The 19169-nt window shown below is 36.1% G+C and overlaps 1 protein-coding gene across 1 annotated transcript in view; it reads right to left on the bottom strand.

Moving 5' to 3' along the window:
• hcrtr2.S (hypocretin (orexin) receptor 2 S homeolog) overlaps nt 1-19169 on the bottom strand; it is a gene marked incomplete at its 5' end in the record, with an annotated part of 35849 nt that overhangs the window by 8424 nt on the left and 8256 nt on the right. Inside the window, 3 exon segments of the mRNA NM_001246233.1 lie at nt 1062-1177; nt 9266-9509; nt 10965-11143. Coding sequence (NP_001233162.1) covers nt 1062-1177; nt 9266-9509; nt 10965-11143 — 539 coding nt within the window.

The following is a 19169-nucleotide window of genomic DNA, read 5'->3' on the forward strand; positions in this document are numbered from 1 at the left end:
TGTTAATTCATCAAGCAAAGCGAAATTACACTAGCGATGCCTAATTTGCATACGGCGCCGAGTTAAAGTACAATGGACGTATATGTAGCAGCAAATACATTACACTACACAAGCCTCGGAAAGCTTCATAAAATAAAATAAAGTTGTTATTTTGCCCTACACATGTGCCCACTGTATCATTGAGTTGCCATATGTTAGGAAATGTAGGGGGGAAGGAGGGTACCCCCAAAAAAATTTACAATCTTTTTCAGCCTATCACCCTTAAAAAAGGAAAAGACGCCAGCGTTTTTTGGGACTTAGAAAAAATTTCAACTTTTTTTGAAGCAATCCCTTTCTACTCTATTGCACTTCGCCTGGTCTGAGGTGGCAAAGGCAAGTCTGATGGTAATGTTCAGTAAAATGGGCAAGTTACTGGCTAAGGGTGCGAAGTAGCACTAGAGTAGATCCACTTCGTTAGTAAATCGGCAAAGTAAATGACGATGTTATTTATTAATAACAAACAAATGTGGATGTTGTCCTGCTTGCACCGTTATATCGTGGTTTTGGTACAGTTATACAGTATAAACGACAGAGTCTGCATGGTATTATTCATATTAAATTAATGTCAAATGCTTGATCCAGGGAATGTTTCTGATAACCATTGGGGGTCAGTAAGGATTTTTTTCCCTCTTGAGGCATAATTGGCAATGGCTTCAGGCTGTGGTTTTTGCCTCCCTCTGGATCAAAACAATGGATATATGATAATGTATGACATAGTGCTGATTTAAAATCTTCAGTGAGGAATGGCAGAGCATCATAGCGATCTATAATGAAATTTCAGCTTTAGAATATTGCCTTAGAATAGGCTGGCAAGGTCCTATTTACTTGATGAATAAATGCTGTGGCCATTTTACCCTCATTTCTGACTCCCAGGGTTTCATTAAGGTACAGAATGCAACAATGGGGTTCAGTGGGATGGCTGAGGGCATTGGGTCAATTGAGGAGTCCCCTTGTCATTCAAATTCCCACACATTACAGTAAGTCATAACTAGAAACAAAGAAAAATGATGGTATTCACTTACCTGACGACACCATAGTTTTCTAAAAATCTGCAGGTATGCTAGAATCATCAAACATAAGGGGACCATGTAGGTGATAAAAAAGAAGCAAATGTGGTAGACTTTGGAATAAATCTGACCTAAAAAATATTTGGGGAAAAAAAAGTGGTCAATTGCTTATCCATAGTTTAGACCAATAGAATGTAACACCTAACAACCATGTAAGCTCCACGAACACTGCATTTGCTGTAGTTGAATATGTATTTCAAAATACTGTGAAACAGCTTGAATAGTAATGGGGTGTTAGTAAGATAATTTATAGTTATACCGTATATTGTAGCCAAATGTATTGCATATATCATCTTTATCAATATAAAAGGAGATCTGGAGTTATTTTAAAATCAGACGCACAAAAAGACTCACACCTACAAATTAAACGAAATAAAGAAACAGCTTTTGTAAATTGTCAGTCATCACATATGGTGTTCTAGTTTCAGTAATATGAAAGAAGTTACTAGCAGGTGTTCTATGGAAAATAAATGATCTGCAGGTTTATCCAAGCGTTCATTTACAACAGTCATGTTTTCAGACAATACATTTTGCCTCAATGTATAGCTTAAATTGTGCAGTTACTTCTAAAAGTACATTATCACCATCATTATCGTGAAATGATTTTTAGTTCATTAAAGGTACTTCATTTGTAAATTTGTTAAGTTGCCACTTGATGAAGCATGCAGTTAAATAGGAATAGCTCCTGAACTTCTTGTAGAATGGCATATCTGTAAAGGCTCTAGGCATGGATGAAAGCAGCTGACTCCTATTCCTTAGCACTCCCTTTATATAAATAGTAACTCATTGTGTTTGTAGACTTAAAGTATGTTCTGGCTCAAGCCTGAAGCAGTCTGTGGCAGGGGAATGCAGATAAGAAAGCTCTTAACTTGATATTTACCTTTACTGATCCTTATAATATGTAGCATTTATGTAGCATTTATCTGCACTATTCATCAGTTTTGTAGGCCAATATTCTTAATGAACCTTAACCTATATAACTAGGGCTGATTACACACGTTGTATTCAATTGTATCCACCTGTCAATGTGCATAAAGGGGAGATTTAAGCTCCAAAATGTTTAATTGTGCCCAAAAGATTCAAATTTCTAATAGCTGAGACTTTATTTCTAAAAGCAGAGACTAAAAATTACTTTGTGTTAACTAAGGCAGCAAAACATTTGTTGCGAACACTATATATACCACTAAAAGTGTTATCTAATGTAGATGTGGAGTCTAAAACCAGAATTTCTGCCTAATCTTGAAACCATTTTCCACTTGAGAGAGTTCAAAAGAATAGATAAAACCACCCTGAAAGAAAGATGAAATGTATATAATTGTTAAAGATGGTTACCCCATGTCATGTTGTACATACAACTATGCAAAGTGTTGTGTGGAATACACACTGGCTCCCATACTAATCCTGCAGCATCTTGATGGGATTTACATCTGCCTTTGACTTGGCCATTTCATTTTTTTACAAGTATTCCCTGGTAGATTTACTTGAATGTTGAAGGAACAGTAACACCAACAAATTAAATTGTCCTATAATAATGGAAATATAAAGTGCTGTTGTGTTGCACTGGTACAGCTGTTTGCTTCAGAAACTGTAGTATAGTTTATATAAACAAGCTGCTGTGTAGCCATGGGGGCAGCCATTCAAAGCTGAAAAAGGAGAAAAGGCACAGGATACAGAACAGATAACAGATAATCTCTGTAGTATACAATGGGACTCTTCTGAACCAATCTGTTATCCATGTGTCCTGTGCTTGAATGACTGCCTCCATGGCTACACAGCATCTTGTCTATATAAACTATAGTTGTTTTTTTGAAGCACAAACGCTAGTTTTACCAATGCAGGGCAACACTATATTATATTGTCTTTCTTTTACAACACTTAATTTTTTGGTGTTACTGTCCCTGTAAGGTCCACTTTTGGTTGAGCTTTAATGTTCTGACAGATAGTCTTACATTATCCTCAAGCATCCTTTGGTACAATGAAGAATTTTATGGTGTAGAGCTATAAGGGATGGGTGCCCCAGGCAAACTGGCCGCCTCATCGGCCCCCACCCCCTGAGCACATATGTACGTTTATGCACGCATGCATGCGAGAAGTGAGCACAGACAGGCACGCAATCATGTGCTTTGAGGGAAAGCAATTTCTCCCAGCTGATGTCAGAGACTGGTAGAAATTTATAAGACGTCTACTTCACCACACAGTGGCGTAACTACCAGGGGTGTAGGGCAGAGCCGCCCAAGGCAACCTGGCTGATGGCAGCGCCGACTTGGTGCACGCATGCGCGAACTGATGTGTGCACGCTTGAAAGGACGCAGGCGCGCATGCCCAAATGGACGCTAGCGTGTATGCCCTAACGGACGCTGGCGCGCATGCGCAAATGGACACGCAAGCCAACTCTGCTGAAGAGAGGGGACCGGATTAGGGGTAGGCAGGCAGCATGGAAGGTAAGTGCCTGGCGCCCCTCCAGCTTTGCGCCCTAGGCACGTGTCTACTCTGCCTACCCCTAGTTCCGACCCTGGTGTAGGGGGTGTGACCGCACCTGGGCTTGCACCCCCTTTGGGCCCGCCAAAGCAGCGATAACGTTATTGCTGGTGGCTGGACCGGGGGAGATTTTACACTGCATTTCATAGGGGGAGGGCCCTCAAAGTTTGAGAATGGCTGGAAGGCTAGCCGAAACATTAGCAGTTTTTTGCTGAATGAACACCATTTTTTTACCTTGGATAAGACCTGTGCGTGCATGCCTTATTTGGGACAGTTAACTTATTGTTTGCATTTTGCACCCAGGCACACTTTACCTTTATAGGTGCTGTTCAAGCAAGTTTTCGAGTATATATATATATATATATATATATATATATATATATATATATATATATATATATATATATACTGTATATAATACAAAAACCATGAAACCGCTGCAGCAAATTCAAAAGACAACACATGGCTGACAGTACTGTACCTTATATATGGAATTTTTACAGCACTGACCTATTTACCATGACCTCTGTCCTGACCACTTTTGTTTGCTTTTAATTTAATCAAATCGCAAGTATGTTTTGTTTTCTTCAGCACACTAATTGTATATTCATATATGGAAATGTGGTACTATATATGAATTTACATTTTACATGATAGAAAGTAGAGAAATTCCAAGATGCTTTCATAGCAACTGACTCTTTTAAATAAGAGACGTTAAGGAACATCTCTGATTGGTTTCACGGCTCACAGTAATGGAACACTTTTGTAAAATGTCAAAAGTTCAGCTATTACAAAATCTAATTGAAAATATTCTAGATAAAAAACAGCAATATTTGGCAATTCTCCGGAAAGTGGTACTGATGCTATTAGTTCTTTAGTGCACTAGACATGATTGTTTTTAATTCAATTGTTCAGCATATTGACATGTTTAAAAACCATTGGGGCCCACTATATGCTATTCTGCATACAGCTACCACATCCTTTCACTACCATTTATGTAGTGCTCATCTGAGTCAAAAAGATCCTATGGAATGTATGCTGTACTGACAGCCCTTGTAACAAAAGGTAAACAAATAGTGTCCTCTAGGGAACAGCTGTGTCCCAAACCAGAGTGATAGCTCACAAATACAATCATATTGATCGAAGTCTTTCTCTCTATTGTCAGAGAAATAGTTACTATGACATTATGTTACAGCTGGAACATTAGCGCAGCCAGATATTCTGTATACTTTATGTCACAAGTGGAGTTTAAAGGACAAGCTTAGGACAATCTTTATTACTGTGGCCAATCTTTGAATACAATATATGTGCTTCCATTGTCACTGCACAATTTGTATTAAAAGACTGGCCACAATAATAAAGATTTTCAACGACACGCCAGTAAATGAAAATGCCGTTTTAATGCGTTTACATCAATCAATATAGTTTCTTGAAGCAGAATCTGTTAAAAATGATATACTTCAAAGTATTCGATCAATAGCATGATCATTGCATCACATCCATTATGACGGTTAAGTACACGATTGCAATCAGTTTGTAATATACTTTTAATAATGGAATGCTGTTCAGAAGAGATGTGTTTAGCTTTTGTTTTAACCCTTTCATATACCAGAGTGTTTTCATACTTTAAGGTCTGTTTTCACACTTTTGTTCCTGGAATTTAGCTAGTGGTCCTATGAGCAGTTCTGTACATATAACCTTGTAATATCTAAAGGAACATAATAATGGTCACCAGGGAATGATAGCTCCACTCACTGTAAGCTGTAGTGATGGGTGAATCTGGGCCGTTTTGCTTTGCCGAATAATTTGCGGAGCTGAGAAAAAAATGAGTGAAACTGCGAAAATTTGAGAAACACATTGAAGTCAATGGGTGTCAAAATAATTTTGACACACGACAAGTTTTATATGCGTGACTATTTTGTCCAAATGCATTAAATTCAATGGGCGTCTGAAAAATTTTGATGCTCAACAATTTTTATGTGTGGCAATTTTCACGATTCAAGTGTTGAATCAGATTATTTGCTGCCGATTTTTTCGACGCAGTTTTGCGAAAACATTCATGGGCAGCAGAATGCTAAAATTCGCCACAAATCCATGCATGGTGAATTTATTCACCCAACACTAGTAAGCTGTTCTCCTTGAGCTGCACTGGAGTATTTGTGCTTGCCTTCAAATCATCAAAGGATACAGCTGCTTGTACATCATATGTTGTTTAAAGGGAACCGAAAATACTAACCCTAATCCTATATTTTCGTCTAGCACACAAACTAAGATCGCAAAGGGATGTTGGTGAAATCTGGGGTGGATTTGGTGAAGTTGGAGTGAGATCAGTGATATCAAGGGCAGGGGTATGATCAGCCAATCACTGCATCAGTCTAATAGAGTCCTGCCCGGTTTTCCTCATTTTGAAACCCAGGCAGGCAGTTTTATGGTTAAGGGCTGTCACAGTGTTGAATTAAAACATTTCAGTGTAAAAGGCATAGCAAAAACAAATGTAGAAATTGTAAAACAAAGGACTTCTTAACTGGAATCAAAGTGGGTATTGCTCCATTTATTAGACCAGCTCTCAAGTAAAATACATTCTTTGCTCCCCTTTAAAAGGGAGTTCATTCACATGCATTTCTAGTATATAATTGCTATTTCAATTTTACAAGTGAAGAAATATGCATTACTTCTTCATGCTCAATATATATACAAAGGGAGACTGAGTGTTCAAATAACTCCAAATGTTGGTGCATATTTTTAGGCAAATCACTAGTGTATGAATACAACTGATAAATCCATGTAAAGAGTTGACTTTTTGAAACATTTTTAACAGGGAAACAAATCCAGTATTATCTTACGGCTTTCTTTGCAACTGTGGTTGCAACATTATTCCTGTAGCTGTATAAAATGCTTATAGTAAGTAATCCACAACATTTAATGCTTCCAAATAAAACCAATGTCATTGGCTGCTTATATCTTGTTCTCTGTCGTCTTTATTTAATATGTTGTAAAAGGATACGTTATTTAGTAAAGAAAGTTGACCTTAAAAGCAATCCAGAATCTGCTCTATTACAGACCAGCTTGCCCAGTAGGAATTCAAAGATAGAAGCACTTAACACATCTAAGAGAGACACCAGCTAATGACTGCCTCTAATTATGCAAGGTATCAAGCATGGACTATAGTGATGGTGGTAAGGTAACACACCTTGATATCAAATACTTGCAAAACTCTGCAATCCCAAAATCAAGGATACAATTCCTATATGGAAAAGATTAGGACAACAGTAAAATATTACAATAGGGGCCTTAACTGCAAAAAAATCATCTAAATCATCCAGAATTAGCCAAAACCACAAATCCAACCCAGGGAATATTAATAGGACAAAAGCAAGATGAACGTAATTACTCACTAAAAAGAATGCTGATTTTAGTTTTTTAAAAAGCACTTGGGTGAGTGCTGAAACAAGGTTTCATGGACAGATAGAGATTTCGAATATGGAGAGAGGCCATCAAAAAGTGAAGAAGTAGCCAACATGTATAAAATTAAAAAAGCTTTATTAGGACATGCATAGGCCTAACACATTTCATGCCTGAAGTGGGCACTTACTCATGAAACGCGTTAGGCCTATGTATGTCGTATTCAAGCTTTTTTAATTTTATTTCCAAAATCTCTACATGTTGTAAAGTTGATTGGCAAACCCTTGGACTGGGGGTTACCCTGGTAAGAGACCATTCTATAAACTATACTATTATTATTTTTACTTTTTTCCCTTTTTTCTTTTTCTTTTTTGTTTAAGAACTGAGCCACACACCATTGTCTATGCAGCCATTCATGGACAGATAAGCTAAAAGTTAAACTTTTTGAGTTAAAATAATGTAAGGGGGGATAAATATTTCATGCTTTAATGCTCAGAACTAGAGATGTGTTTCATCTGCAATTCAAAACAATCACTTACACATTTGCGAAAATGCAAACGAGTTCTGAACACAGCTGGGGAACAAGCTAAAGATCAATATTTATTTAGCAGCAAATAATTTCCAGAACTCACAGTGAAGGAAGTCAACAAGAAATTACATGTATGTACATTGGATACATTTAAATGGCATTGTAAATTATAATTCTTTATTAAGCTGGGCTCTAGTGGCAATGTCATGGTCATGGGATTCTTTGCTGCCTTAGGACCTAAACAACTTACCATCATTGAAGGAAGCAGGAATTCTGCTTTATATAAAAGAATTCTACAGGAGAATACCAGGCCATCTGTCCATCAGCTGAAGCTGAAGTGCAATTTAGTCATGTGGCAAGACAATGATTCCAAATACACAAGTCTACAAGAAAATGGATGAAGAATAGAAATATCAATTTTTTTTTAAATGACCAAGTCAAAACCCCAGATCTAAAACACCAAAGAAATGTCCTGGGGAGACCTATATTAAGCAATGTTAGGAAAGCACCTGGAATGAGATGTTCATGCTAGGAGACATTTAAAAGTTACTTGGATTCATTAATTGGAAATTTCTTCACATAGAGGAGCAGTTCAGTTATTAAAGCTAAACTGGATCAATCAATTGCTATTCCTCGATAGAGGAGGATGGTTTTGTTATTTGTACACTCAGACTCCCGTTATATAGCTAGGTACTTCATAGAATTCAGCAACATTCTGTGGCAAATTAACAAATATTCTGTCACAAATATTCATTACATATGCCTAGTAACCCACTGCAACCAATGTCGGTTCCACCAACAGGTCAGATAACAGTATGTGCTGATTGGACGCTATGGGTAATGCACTATCCCCATAGTTTCCAAATCCAACACAATCACACATAAAGCATACTCACTTTTCTTGTACATAAATGTAATTGGGACATAACACTGCACAAAACGCCTTTATCTTAGAATTTAATGGGTACCTAAAAAAAATCTAAATTTTCCCAATGACTGACCAAAGCCAATCCCCAGATACTTCAGAGATCAAACATGAAAATACACATTTTTGTGGTTTTATCAGATAATCAAAATGTTACCCAACAGAGTGACCATTTTCAAAAAATGTAACTATAAAAAAACAAATACCCCGATATGTAATAAAAGGCAGTATGTTTGCCCAGGCAAAGTAACCCATAGAAACCAATAAGATGTTTGCTTTTAAACAGGTGACCAAGAATTGCTTCCTGCAGATTGATTTCTATAGGATACTGCTCCAAGTCCTGGCCAAACTTAGCGCCTTTTTATTACATAACCCCCATATAAACCTGAAACAGGCTACATATACATAGGACAATAACTCATTGTAGGAACTGGCTGCACTAATCCTGGAAATTGAGCTACACATATGGGATCTCTTAAGAAAACCAATAAACAGAAAGGTCCAAATTATTGGAAGGCAAATACAGGTATGGGATCCATTATCCGGAAACTTGTTTTTCAGAAAGCTACGAAATACGGAAAGGTCATCTCATAAGTATAGACTCCATTTTATTTAAATAATCTAAATTGTATCCTTATTGGAAGCAAACCCAGCCTAATTTGGGTTTATTTAATGTTTAAATTGTTTTCTATTAGACTTAAGGTATGATGATTCAAATTATGGAAAGATCCATTATCCAGAAAACCCCAGGTCCCGAGTATTCTGGAGAGCAGGTCCCATACCTGTAATTACATTTTTTATAAAGAATTTTAACAGGTCACTTACCCTCCCAGCGCTCATCACACACAGTAAATAGGATTGTTTTGTTGGCTAATTCTGGAAACACACTTCTGCACTCCATGACAATAGCCTGAGGAATCATTATAACACAGGATACAATCCAAATAATAACGATACTCTGTTGTGCTCTTTTGGCAGTACTTTTAAACATTAACGGGTGACAAATTGCATACCATCTATCCAGGGCGATGCAACTGAGGGTTAGCACAGAAACTGACACAGACACAGTCTAAAGAGAAAAATAAAATAGAAGTTAGAAGCCTCTCAAAAAATGTATTATTTTTCATAGCCTACAGTAATAGGTTTGTCTTTACAAAAGCAACTACTGTAAGCATAATTATTGTAATTTATTATACTAAGGGGCAGATTTATCAAAGGTCGAATTTCGAAGTGAAATATACTTTGAAATTCGACCATCAAATGGCTATACTTCGAATATCGAAGTCAAAGGTTTTTTTTATTGAATTTGACCGTTTTGCGGTCAAACTAAAATCGTTCGATCGAACGATTCAAACGATTTCATCGATCGATCGAACGATTTTACTTTGACTACAAAATCGTAGAAAAATGCATTTGAAGGTCCCCATAGGCTAACATAGCACTTCGGCAGGTTTAATTTGGCGAACTATTGAAGTCGAAGTTTTTTAAAGAGACAGTACTTTGATTATCGAATATTCGAACTATTTTACTTCGAATTGAATTTAAAGTAAATTCGAAGTCATAGTATCCTATTCAATGGTTGAAGTATCCAAAAAATTACTTTGAATTTCGAATTTTTAAGCTCGAAAATTCCCTCGAATTCACTTCGACCCTTGATAAATCTGCCCCTAAGTGTCTATTTTTACTGGTACTTAAGCATCAAGCCATGTTCTGTCATAATTAAAAGAACATTACCAAATCCAGTAATTATATTAATGGCCTTATTTATCAAAATCTGATTATTCTGATTCTGATTTTACCCCTAAAAATTTAGATTTTATTTTAAAAAAAAACTAACAATTTTTGAGTTTTTGGATTCGGACTTTGATAAATAACTCCCGTAATGTAAAATAATCTATAGTCTTTGTATTCACTATTTTTCCTTGTGCTATTCTATCAAATTACCATTTATTAATTAGATAATATTATCATGTATGCAAACAGCAATGTTGTTAATTAAACATTATTTTTTATGAAGATTAATAAACTAGGATTGATTTGTCTAGCGAGCACCACAGAGAGATCTTCTTCCGGCTCCTGCTTTCTTCAAATTTCCCCAGGCAAATGCATTTGCAGTATAACAAAATTATATAGTGAATAAAGTACCCCCTATTGTAAAATATAAGGATATTATAAGTCACTGAGGAGTTTCATGACCATATAAAAGTACGAGGCCGAAGGCCGAGTACTTTTATACAGGTCATGGAACTCCGAGGTAACTTCTAATATCCTCACATTTTGCAACTGGGGGTACTTTATTTATTATAATACACAAGTTTCAGTGAGTCATGTGACAAAAATGACATCAGAACTCACCGTTTATAACTGATGACATCAGAACTCACCGTTTATAAGGATATAATTTACAAGATATTCATGGCTTTTGTGTATTATATGAACTTATTTGCATCTGACTCTTCCACTTTATTCATTTATTTATACATGACTTTAACCTATATAAAACCCCTATGTAAGATACATGTACCTGTAAGTAAGGAATAACCTTGCAGAGGGTCTTCCCAAAGAACCATGTTTCTGTTATATCAACCAGCAGAGTTGCTGGAAGACAAATGATTGTAACGAGCACATCAGCAAGTGAGAGGTTGACAATGAAATAGTTGGTGACTGTCCGCATGTGATGGTTCTTCCATACTGCAACACAAACTAAAAAATATATATACACACGTGAATATAACTTGATATACATAAATGCAACTACTATCAAAATACAAATTAAGAATATTAAAAATAAATATACCCAGGATGAAATACAACTTTATTTTAGTCTGTCTACCTCCAGTTTATTTGCCCTATCCATCCCTACTCATCCAGTCACAGATTCTTCACCCGCTCTGTCCTTTTACTTTCAGCACATTATCAGCTCCTGCTTGAAGGACTCACCCCTTCCTCCTTAGTGTCCCTTACCTTCTCTGCTAAATAGATAGTATTTTTCCTCACTTTGGAAGTTACTCATGCTCAGTAGCTCATTGGATTTTACTGTATATTTGTTCAGTTTATTTCTTCCACTAATAAGGTTTTTTGTTACCCCCTAAAAGAACAGTTAACTGCCCAACAACTCTTTCCCCATGGTTATCTATGCCAAGCCCAGGGTTTTGGACTACTCCTAAAAAAAACTGATATGCATTCACTCAAGTGTCCTACAAAAAGAAGAGGACATCTACACTAGAGGAATGCCTCTAGAGACATTGGAGGGGAATGAGGGTCTGAAGCTTCATAGGTTTGTTGTCCATGAACAGTTGTAAAGCAGATCTATATGTTAATCAATCAATGAGGATAGCAGCACTACAGTTATTTTATGAAAGTGATCACTTTATGGAACCTCAACTTTTTTGGGCTTTTTGATGCTGAAAATCTGGGGGGGGGGTGGAAAGTAAAACTTTTCCTGGATTTATTATTTAAACAATTCTGAATCAGAAAATACTCCAGTTAAAACCTGTTGAAAGCATGTAGAAGTTAATGGCAGATGTCTTTCTTTGATTTGTGGTTTTTGAAGTTTTTCTGTGTTTTTGAAGCTGGCTTTTGGGGAATGATAGGAAAAAGTTATGGTTTTTGTGACTTTTCCTGTTCCTGCTTTTTCAGTTTGCATCTTTATATAAATTTCATGACATTCGTGGTTTAGAGAAAGTGAGTTTAGTTGTGGTTTCACTCTAAAACCACTAAAATGAGACTGTTGATAAATAGGCCTCCATGTGCCAAAGGCAATATTTATATAGTTACAAAATGATAAATACTTATGTTAGCCCTTTTTTGCTCTTTAAAGGGAATGTAAACCCTCACAAGAAATAATGATATTGCTAGGAGTGCTTTTCTAAGCACTTTTTGAATTTCACATTAATTATTTTTTTTTTACATTTGAGATATTAGCAATTTTTACTACAGTCCCACCTTCTAGTCAATTCTACCAAACCTGCTACATCCGGGTAACATTTTCAGTAGAAGAAAGGAAATTCTACTGATATTGCTGTGCATAGGAAAGAACATTTCTGATACCTTTTCTCTGGTCTTTCCTAAGTAGAGAAGAACCAGAATTACATGAACTCCTAATGCACACTGATTCAATCATATTTACTGAATTGACATTAACAAATACATTCAACCATAGTGGGCCTCATTTACAAAGGGAAGGCTGAAAAGTAAAAATCTGGTAATTATTATGATAATGACAGAAGGGTTTTCATATGCTGGATGAAAATCTGAAATCTACAGCCTCATTCCAGAAAAGATTATATGGTCAAATTGACAGCACATTAAAGGTAGCAAAATATATTATTAGAGTGGTCAGTAAGGGTCCTCATCCAATTCAAAAATAGCAAAAAAAAAGTATGGATGCAGTCCAAAATTCCACAGCATAAGCTCTACTAGTTGTTTTAGGTCAATAAAATCCTTTACCAAGTGTTAGAAGAGAACCTATTAGGGTGGCATATTTTCTATTATACTATATTTCTATTATATTTTCTATTATGCCTATGGCTTTCTCTAACTACACATTAGAGAGACAATGCTAGGTAGGTGATGTTCTGTAGCAAATAATAAGGTGACAACAGCCAAGAGAAAACAATATTATGCAGGGTTAAGAGAGTGTCTGGCACAAAACTAGTTTAAACATGAAATAAAAAACTAGTTCAAACATGAAATATAAAATCAGGTAAAAGAACTATGAAAACACTTAAAGGGAATTATAAAGAACAATGATATAACTACTCAAAGTGAATTATTTGGAAACTGATTTTCAAGTATGAAATATAATACAGGTAGAGGAATAGTCAAAACACTTAAAGGAATTGTTCAGTGTAAAAATAAAAACTGGGTAAATAGATAGGCTGTGCAATATAAAAAATGTTAAAGGCTGGAGTGATTTCATGTATAACAAGTCAGTCAGAGCACTATTTCCTGCTTTTCAGCTCTCTTGGTTTAACTGACTGGTTGCCCTGGCTACCAGACAGTAACCAATCAGAGACTTGAGGGGGGGGGCACATGGGTCATTTCTGTTGCTTTTGAATCTGAGCTGAATGCTGAATATTAATTACAAACTCACTGAACAGAAATGTACCATGTAGCCCCCCTTCAAGTCGCTGACTAACTCAGAGTTATAGAGCTGAAAAGCAGGAAGTTGGATTCTGGCTGTTTTATTAGACATCTGTTCACTCCAGCCTGTATACATTACATTTTTGGCTAACTAACTATATTAGAAACATTTTTTATTTTGCACAGCTTCTCTATTTACCCAATTTCTTTTCACACTGAACTATTCCTTTAAAGCTAAGTATATGAAAATTATATATCAGATATGAAATACAACATGGTGTAAAAGAATGGTAAAACCACTGAATTATATGGACACTCATAATGGTTAAAACATTTTTTAATTAGTTGATATCCCATCAAGAAAATAAGTACATAATTATCATTTCACAGATGATATATAATATAAATACCAAAGGAGTACTGAGGCAAAAATAAAACCTATTATTAATATACATTTCTCTGGGTATAGTGTTATCAACAGTTTATACTGTTCAATTGTTCATTATTAGGCTTCTTCCATGTACCTCATGTCATTGAGTATTACATTTTAAATTCTTAGGATGCAGAGACACATTTCAATTACATCATGTAAATTTAGGCATCGCTACTCTCCTACTCTTTCTCTCTAAACAACAATATTTGTTGTTTCTATTACTTTTTGCAAATGCCAACTGTGCACAGAGGAATTCTAGACTGAGCCTTACGAAAAACAATAAAACATTAACACAAAAGGAAATCCAAAAAGAAGCATATGACAGACTAATTTAATAAAATAAATATATTATAAGGAAATGAACTCTTTTGAAATGAAGTGGTGTAAAGGTATTACCTTTACTGGCTAACTAAAATGATAATCACAGCAATTCTTCAGAACACTTCAGTTTCTTTTTCAACGCTGATTATTCCCCAGGGGATAATTATCTGATCTTTTTTAGTCTAGAGATCTAATTGGCATGTAAGTTATAAATGAAGAAAAATATTTGCACAAATATAAATAAAATTAGAATTTTGCAAAGTACTATTCATCATTAGACAGTTATTGCACTGCCAATGGCAACTGCACACTTTTAAGCTTGAAAGGCAAACTAAAACTTTTGCACTCTTTCTTTCACTGGTGAAAGTGGTTGCTAAAAAGCTTCTGGGCTTTAACAAGCTATATTAAATTTGCGTAAAAAAACTTTTTTTATTGTGAAACAGGGATAATAAAATATGACGTGTCCATTTGGTTTTAAAAAAATGAGTTACTTAGAAAGCTCCAATACTTTGCAATAACCTCCTTCACAGCATATGCCAATACCAAAGAGACCAAACAGGCTAAATCAGGATGAACTCAATCATCCAGTGGGGTCTATGGTAAGCTTACCATTCATACCTGTCCCACGGGGACAGGCCCTGTAAGAAATTGCCCCGTGAAGCATCCCCGTCTGCAGAAAAATCTTTAAAAAATCCCTGTGAAGCAGTTGGTCAGGGTCCGCACTGTATTATTCTACAGGCAGGGGCGCAGGAGAGAGCAAGCAGGCAGCAGGTTGATGACATCACGAGCACGAGGAGACTGAAGTAAACAGGTGCGCCTATGTAAACCTCTTGTGGACTCGGCAGACTGATCAGGCAGGATCGTGTTCCCTATGGTGCAAATTCCCCCTGTCTCCCCTGTTCTCCCAGATGATCAGTGGCAGCCAGAGAATGCTGGTAAGGTTATGGAATTGCCTTTATGCTATCCTACTATGAATTCTGGGGGTATTGTACATGGAATTGCCTTTATGCCATCCTACTATGAATTCTGGGGGTATTATAAATGGACTTGACTTTATGCCATCCTACTATGAATTCTGTGGGTATTGTACTAAGAATTGCCTTTATGCCATCCTACTATGAATTCCAGGGATATTGTACAAGGAATTGCCTTTATGCCATCCTACTATGAATTCTGGGGGTAATATATATGGAATTGCCTTTATGACATCCTACTATGAATTCTGGGTGTACTATATATGGAATTGCCTTTATGACATCCTACTATGAATTCTGGGGGTACTGTATATGGTATTGCCTTTATGCCATCCTACTATGAATTCTGGGGTATTGTACATGGAATTGCCACAACATTCATTAATATATTGACTTAGGGTGTATTTCTAAAATGGGGAGTGGTTAGTGGAGGGGTGTCTTACAAAGTGGGCATGGTCTAAAAAATTCTCCCCTGTCCCCGGGTTTCTTTCCAAAAATCTGGCCACCTTAGTCTATGGAGATCTACCAGATTAGGACCCTATCAATGGATGGCTTGTCCAAAAGGTTTAAACCTGCTCAACTAGTATCTGGCCAACTTACGGCCAGATATAAGTCAGATATGAGATGATGCAGTTGACTTTTAGTTACAATACAACCTCAGTCTGAGAAGCTACCTGTGTAGAAAAATTTGGGAAAGTGGTGCAGGGAGCAACACACACACATACTTCCCTCAGCCTGCTCCTCATGAATACAGTGCTGATGAATGCAGGGAGAAGTGTAGGTCTTTGACTTATGTGTACTAAAAACAGGACACAGAGAAAGTACAAATGATGCATTTTAAGCCATTTTTTACACTTTGCCCCCTTCCTAGTGCTTCATAAAAGAGGCCTTAAATGTCTTAAAACTAATCATTAATGGGGGTGCTTTTGTGGGTAGCTCTGGCGATACGACAATATTTTTTGGGGGGTGTAAACTTGCATCATTTCACTGTGCTTTAAAATGAATGTAAATAAAAAATGATAAAATGACTTAAATAACTTCAGTAAGTTTGTTGTTGGTGTATTTTGGATCACAGTTGTGAGAAACAAAAATAGGATACTATCTTTAGAATAAAATTGATTTACTTTTTTTCTGCAACCAGTAAATAAATGTCATCTGACAAAAAAAATATATATTTTCATCTGACTAGAAAAAAATAAATGTAACTTTTTTTTATCTGTTGCTCCACTGCTGTTCAAGATGCCTGTGGCTGATTTTTACAATGAGAAATACAGAGCAGGAGAAACAAATGTATAATGATTGAATATGAAGAAGTAATGAATTTTGTAATGCAAAGAGATCAAAAAATGTGCAACATCCTCAACATCCTCTGTGCTCCACAATACTAGATACATCCTCTTGTAATGTATAACCATTTCAGCAAGCAAAATAAACAAGCACATTTTCATTTTACATGGATACACAGACCATTCCAAAATTTTGGATGCCAGGCATTAAAACAATTATCATCATTTCTAGTCTAAGCACATGCTGAGTAATTATGTAGATTGATCTTAATCTGCCCCAGAGCACATGCATCCAGTGATATTACACAAAGCACAATGCCTTTTTGTCCAATATATGGACACTTCTCAAGGTCACAACATGAGGAGATGGGCATCTGTTTTAAGGTCAGGGCACACGCTCATATTCGGGGAGATTAGTCGCCCAGCTACTTATCTCCCCGAATCTAACCGTGTGCCCTGACTCTTATGGGGACATGGAGATTATTGAGGACAAGGCCAAGGCTTTGGGAGACAAGATGACCTATTTATAATGGTGTTAAATGTGCTGGCAGATAAAAGGTGTATTTATAAAGCTGTGTATTTGCCCTTGTGTGTTATTTTATGTTGTCCTTCATGATCCCTTAAATTCAACAATAAAAAAAACAGATTTGTGGTATCTATACGGGTTTATCCATCCCTTATAAATACCGCAAATAGTTGTTTTCAATTTTATCAGACAGGGAATAACCTTGATAAATATGCCACTAGGTGCACAATATTACAGAAAACCCATTATCCAGAAAGCTCTAAATTATGGGAAGGCCATCTACCATATCAACTCAGTTTTAAACAAATATTTTTTTATAATAATTTCCTTTTTCTCTGTAATAATAAAGCAGTACCTTGTACTGCTTTGGAACAAAGCTGCATGAATCCATATTGGATGCAAAACAACCTTATTAGGTTTATTTAATATTTAAAGGTTGTTTTAGTAGACTTAAAGGGATCCTGTCATCGGAAAACATGTTTTTTTCAAAACGCATCAGTTAATAGTGCTACTCCAGCAGAATTCTGTACAGAATTCCATTTCTCAAAAGAGCAAACAGATTTTTTTATATTCAATTTTGAAATCTGACATGGGGCTAGACATTTGTCAATTTCCCAGCTGCCCCCAGTCATGTGACTTGTGCCTGCACTTTAGGAGAGAAATGCTTTCTGGCAGGCTGCTGTTTTTCCTTCTAAATATAACTGAATGTGTCTCAGTGGGACATGGGTTTTTACTATTGAGTGTTGTTCTTAGATCTACCAGGCAGCTGTTATCTTGTGTTAGGCAGCTGTTATCTTGTGTTAGGGAGCTGCTATCTGGTTACCTTCCCATTGTTCTTTTGTTTGGCTGCTGGGGGGGAAAAGGTAGCGGGTGATATCACTCCAACTTGCAGTACAGCAGTAAAGAGTGATTGAAGTTTATCAGAGCACAAGTCACATGACTTGGGGCAGCTGGGAAATTGACAATATGTCTAGCCCCATGTCAGATTTCAAAATTGCGCCAATTTGAATTGTGTGACTATTTCTAATTGTCGCCCAAAACCTTCAAACTTATTGGATTATTGAATGAAAAACTAAAATTTTTCAGAATATCAAATGAAAACAAGCCCAATACTGTTGACAATCATGAAGGCAAAAAACATCTCCTAATTGTAAAAGGAACATCTGCCATTGACTTTTACATTACTTCGACAGATTTTAGCTGGAGTATTTTAAAATTCAAATTTTCTTTGGAGTATAATAAATTTTGGGAAAAACATTTCTTCTAAAAACTCAAATTTTTCCCCTTTAAAACTCGACCAGAAACATTTGAGGTTTAATTAATAGGCCCTTTAATGTACGGCAATCTCAATTATGGAAAGATTCCTTATCTGGAAATCCCCAGGTCCTAAGCATTCTGGATAACAGATATCATACCTAAAGAATATTAGACTAAGAACTTGAATGACAATGACATATGACATTTATAGTGAGTGCTATTAAAATGGTAAATTCATTTAGAAACCAACAATAATTTCAGCCATACCAATGTAGCAAATATTACACAGGACACGCTTTGCACCAATGCATACCTTGGCAGAGCAGGTCACAGCAATAGATGGTAAAAGTGTAGCATTAGTGATGGGATAAAATATTCAGCTGGCACTAATTCACAACGAATTCTTGCGTTTCACTGCTGACTAATAAATTTGTGAATCTCCAGCGAAAATTCACCGGCGTCAATTTCAAAATTTTTTCATGAATTTCACGTTTTTTTCGTGAATTTTCCGAATTTCACGATTTTTCACAAATTTTTAGGCGTTACGCGAATTTTGCGGGACATTCACAATTTTTTCAACAAAACGGGAGAAATTTGCCCATCGCTATGTAGCATTAGTGACTGGTAGATTCACTTTCAATTTAAGTTTTAATATGATGTAGACAGCGATATTCTGCAACAATGTGGAGTGTATTTTTTGTGGTTTTTTTTTTACATTTATTTAGCATTTTGTTCAGCAGCTCTCAATTAAATTTAACCTTTTAACCTAGCAACTTCACAGAGTCAGTGACCACCAGCAACAAAACAACATGTTGCAAACGTAAAAGAGGCAGAAATCGAATTAATT

This window comes from Xenopus laevis, chromosome 5S, assembly GCF_017654675.1.
Source record: "Xenopus laevis strain J_2021 chromosome 5S, Xenopus_laevis_v10.1, whole genome shotgun sequence".
Taxonomy (NCBI): domain Eukaryota; kingdom Metazoa; phylum Chordata; class Amphibia; order Anura; family Pipidae; genus Xenopus; species Xenopus laevis.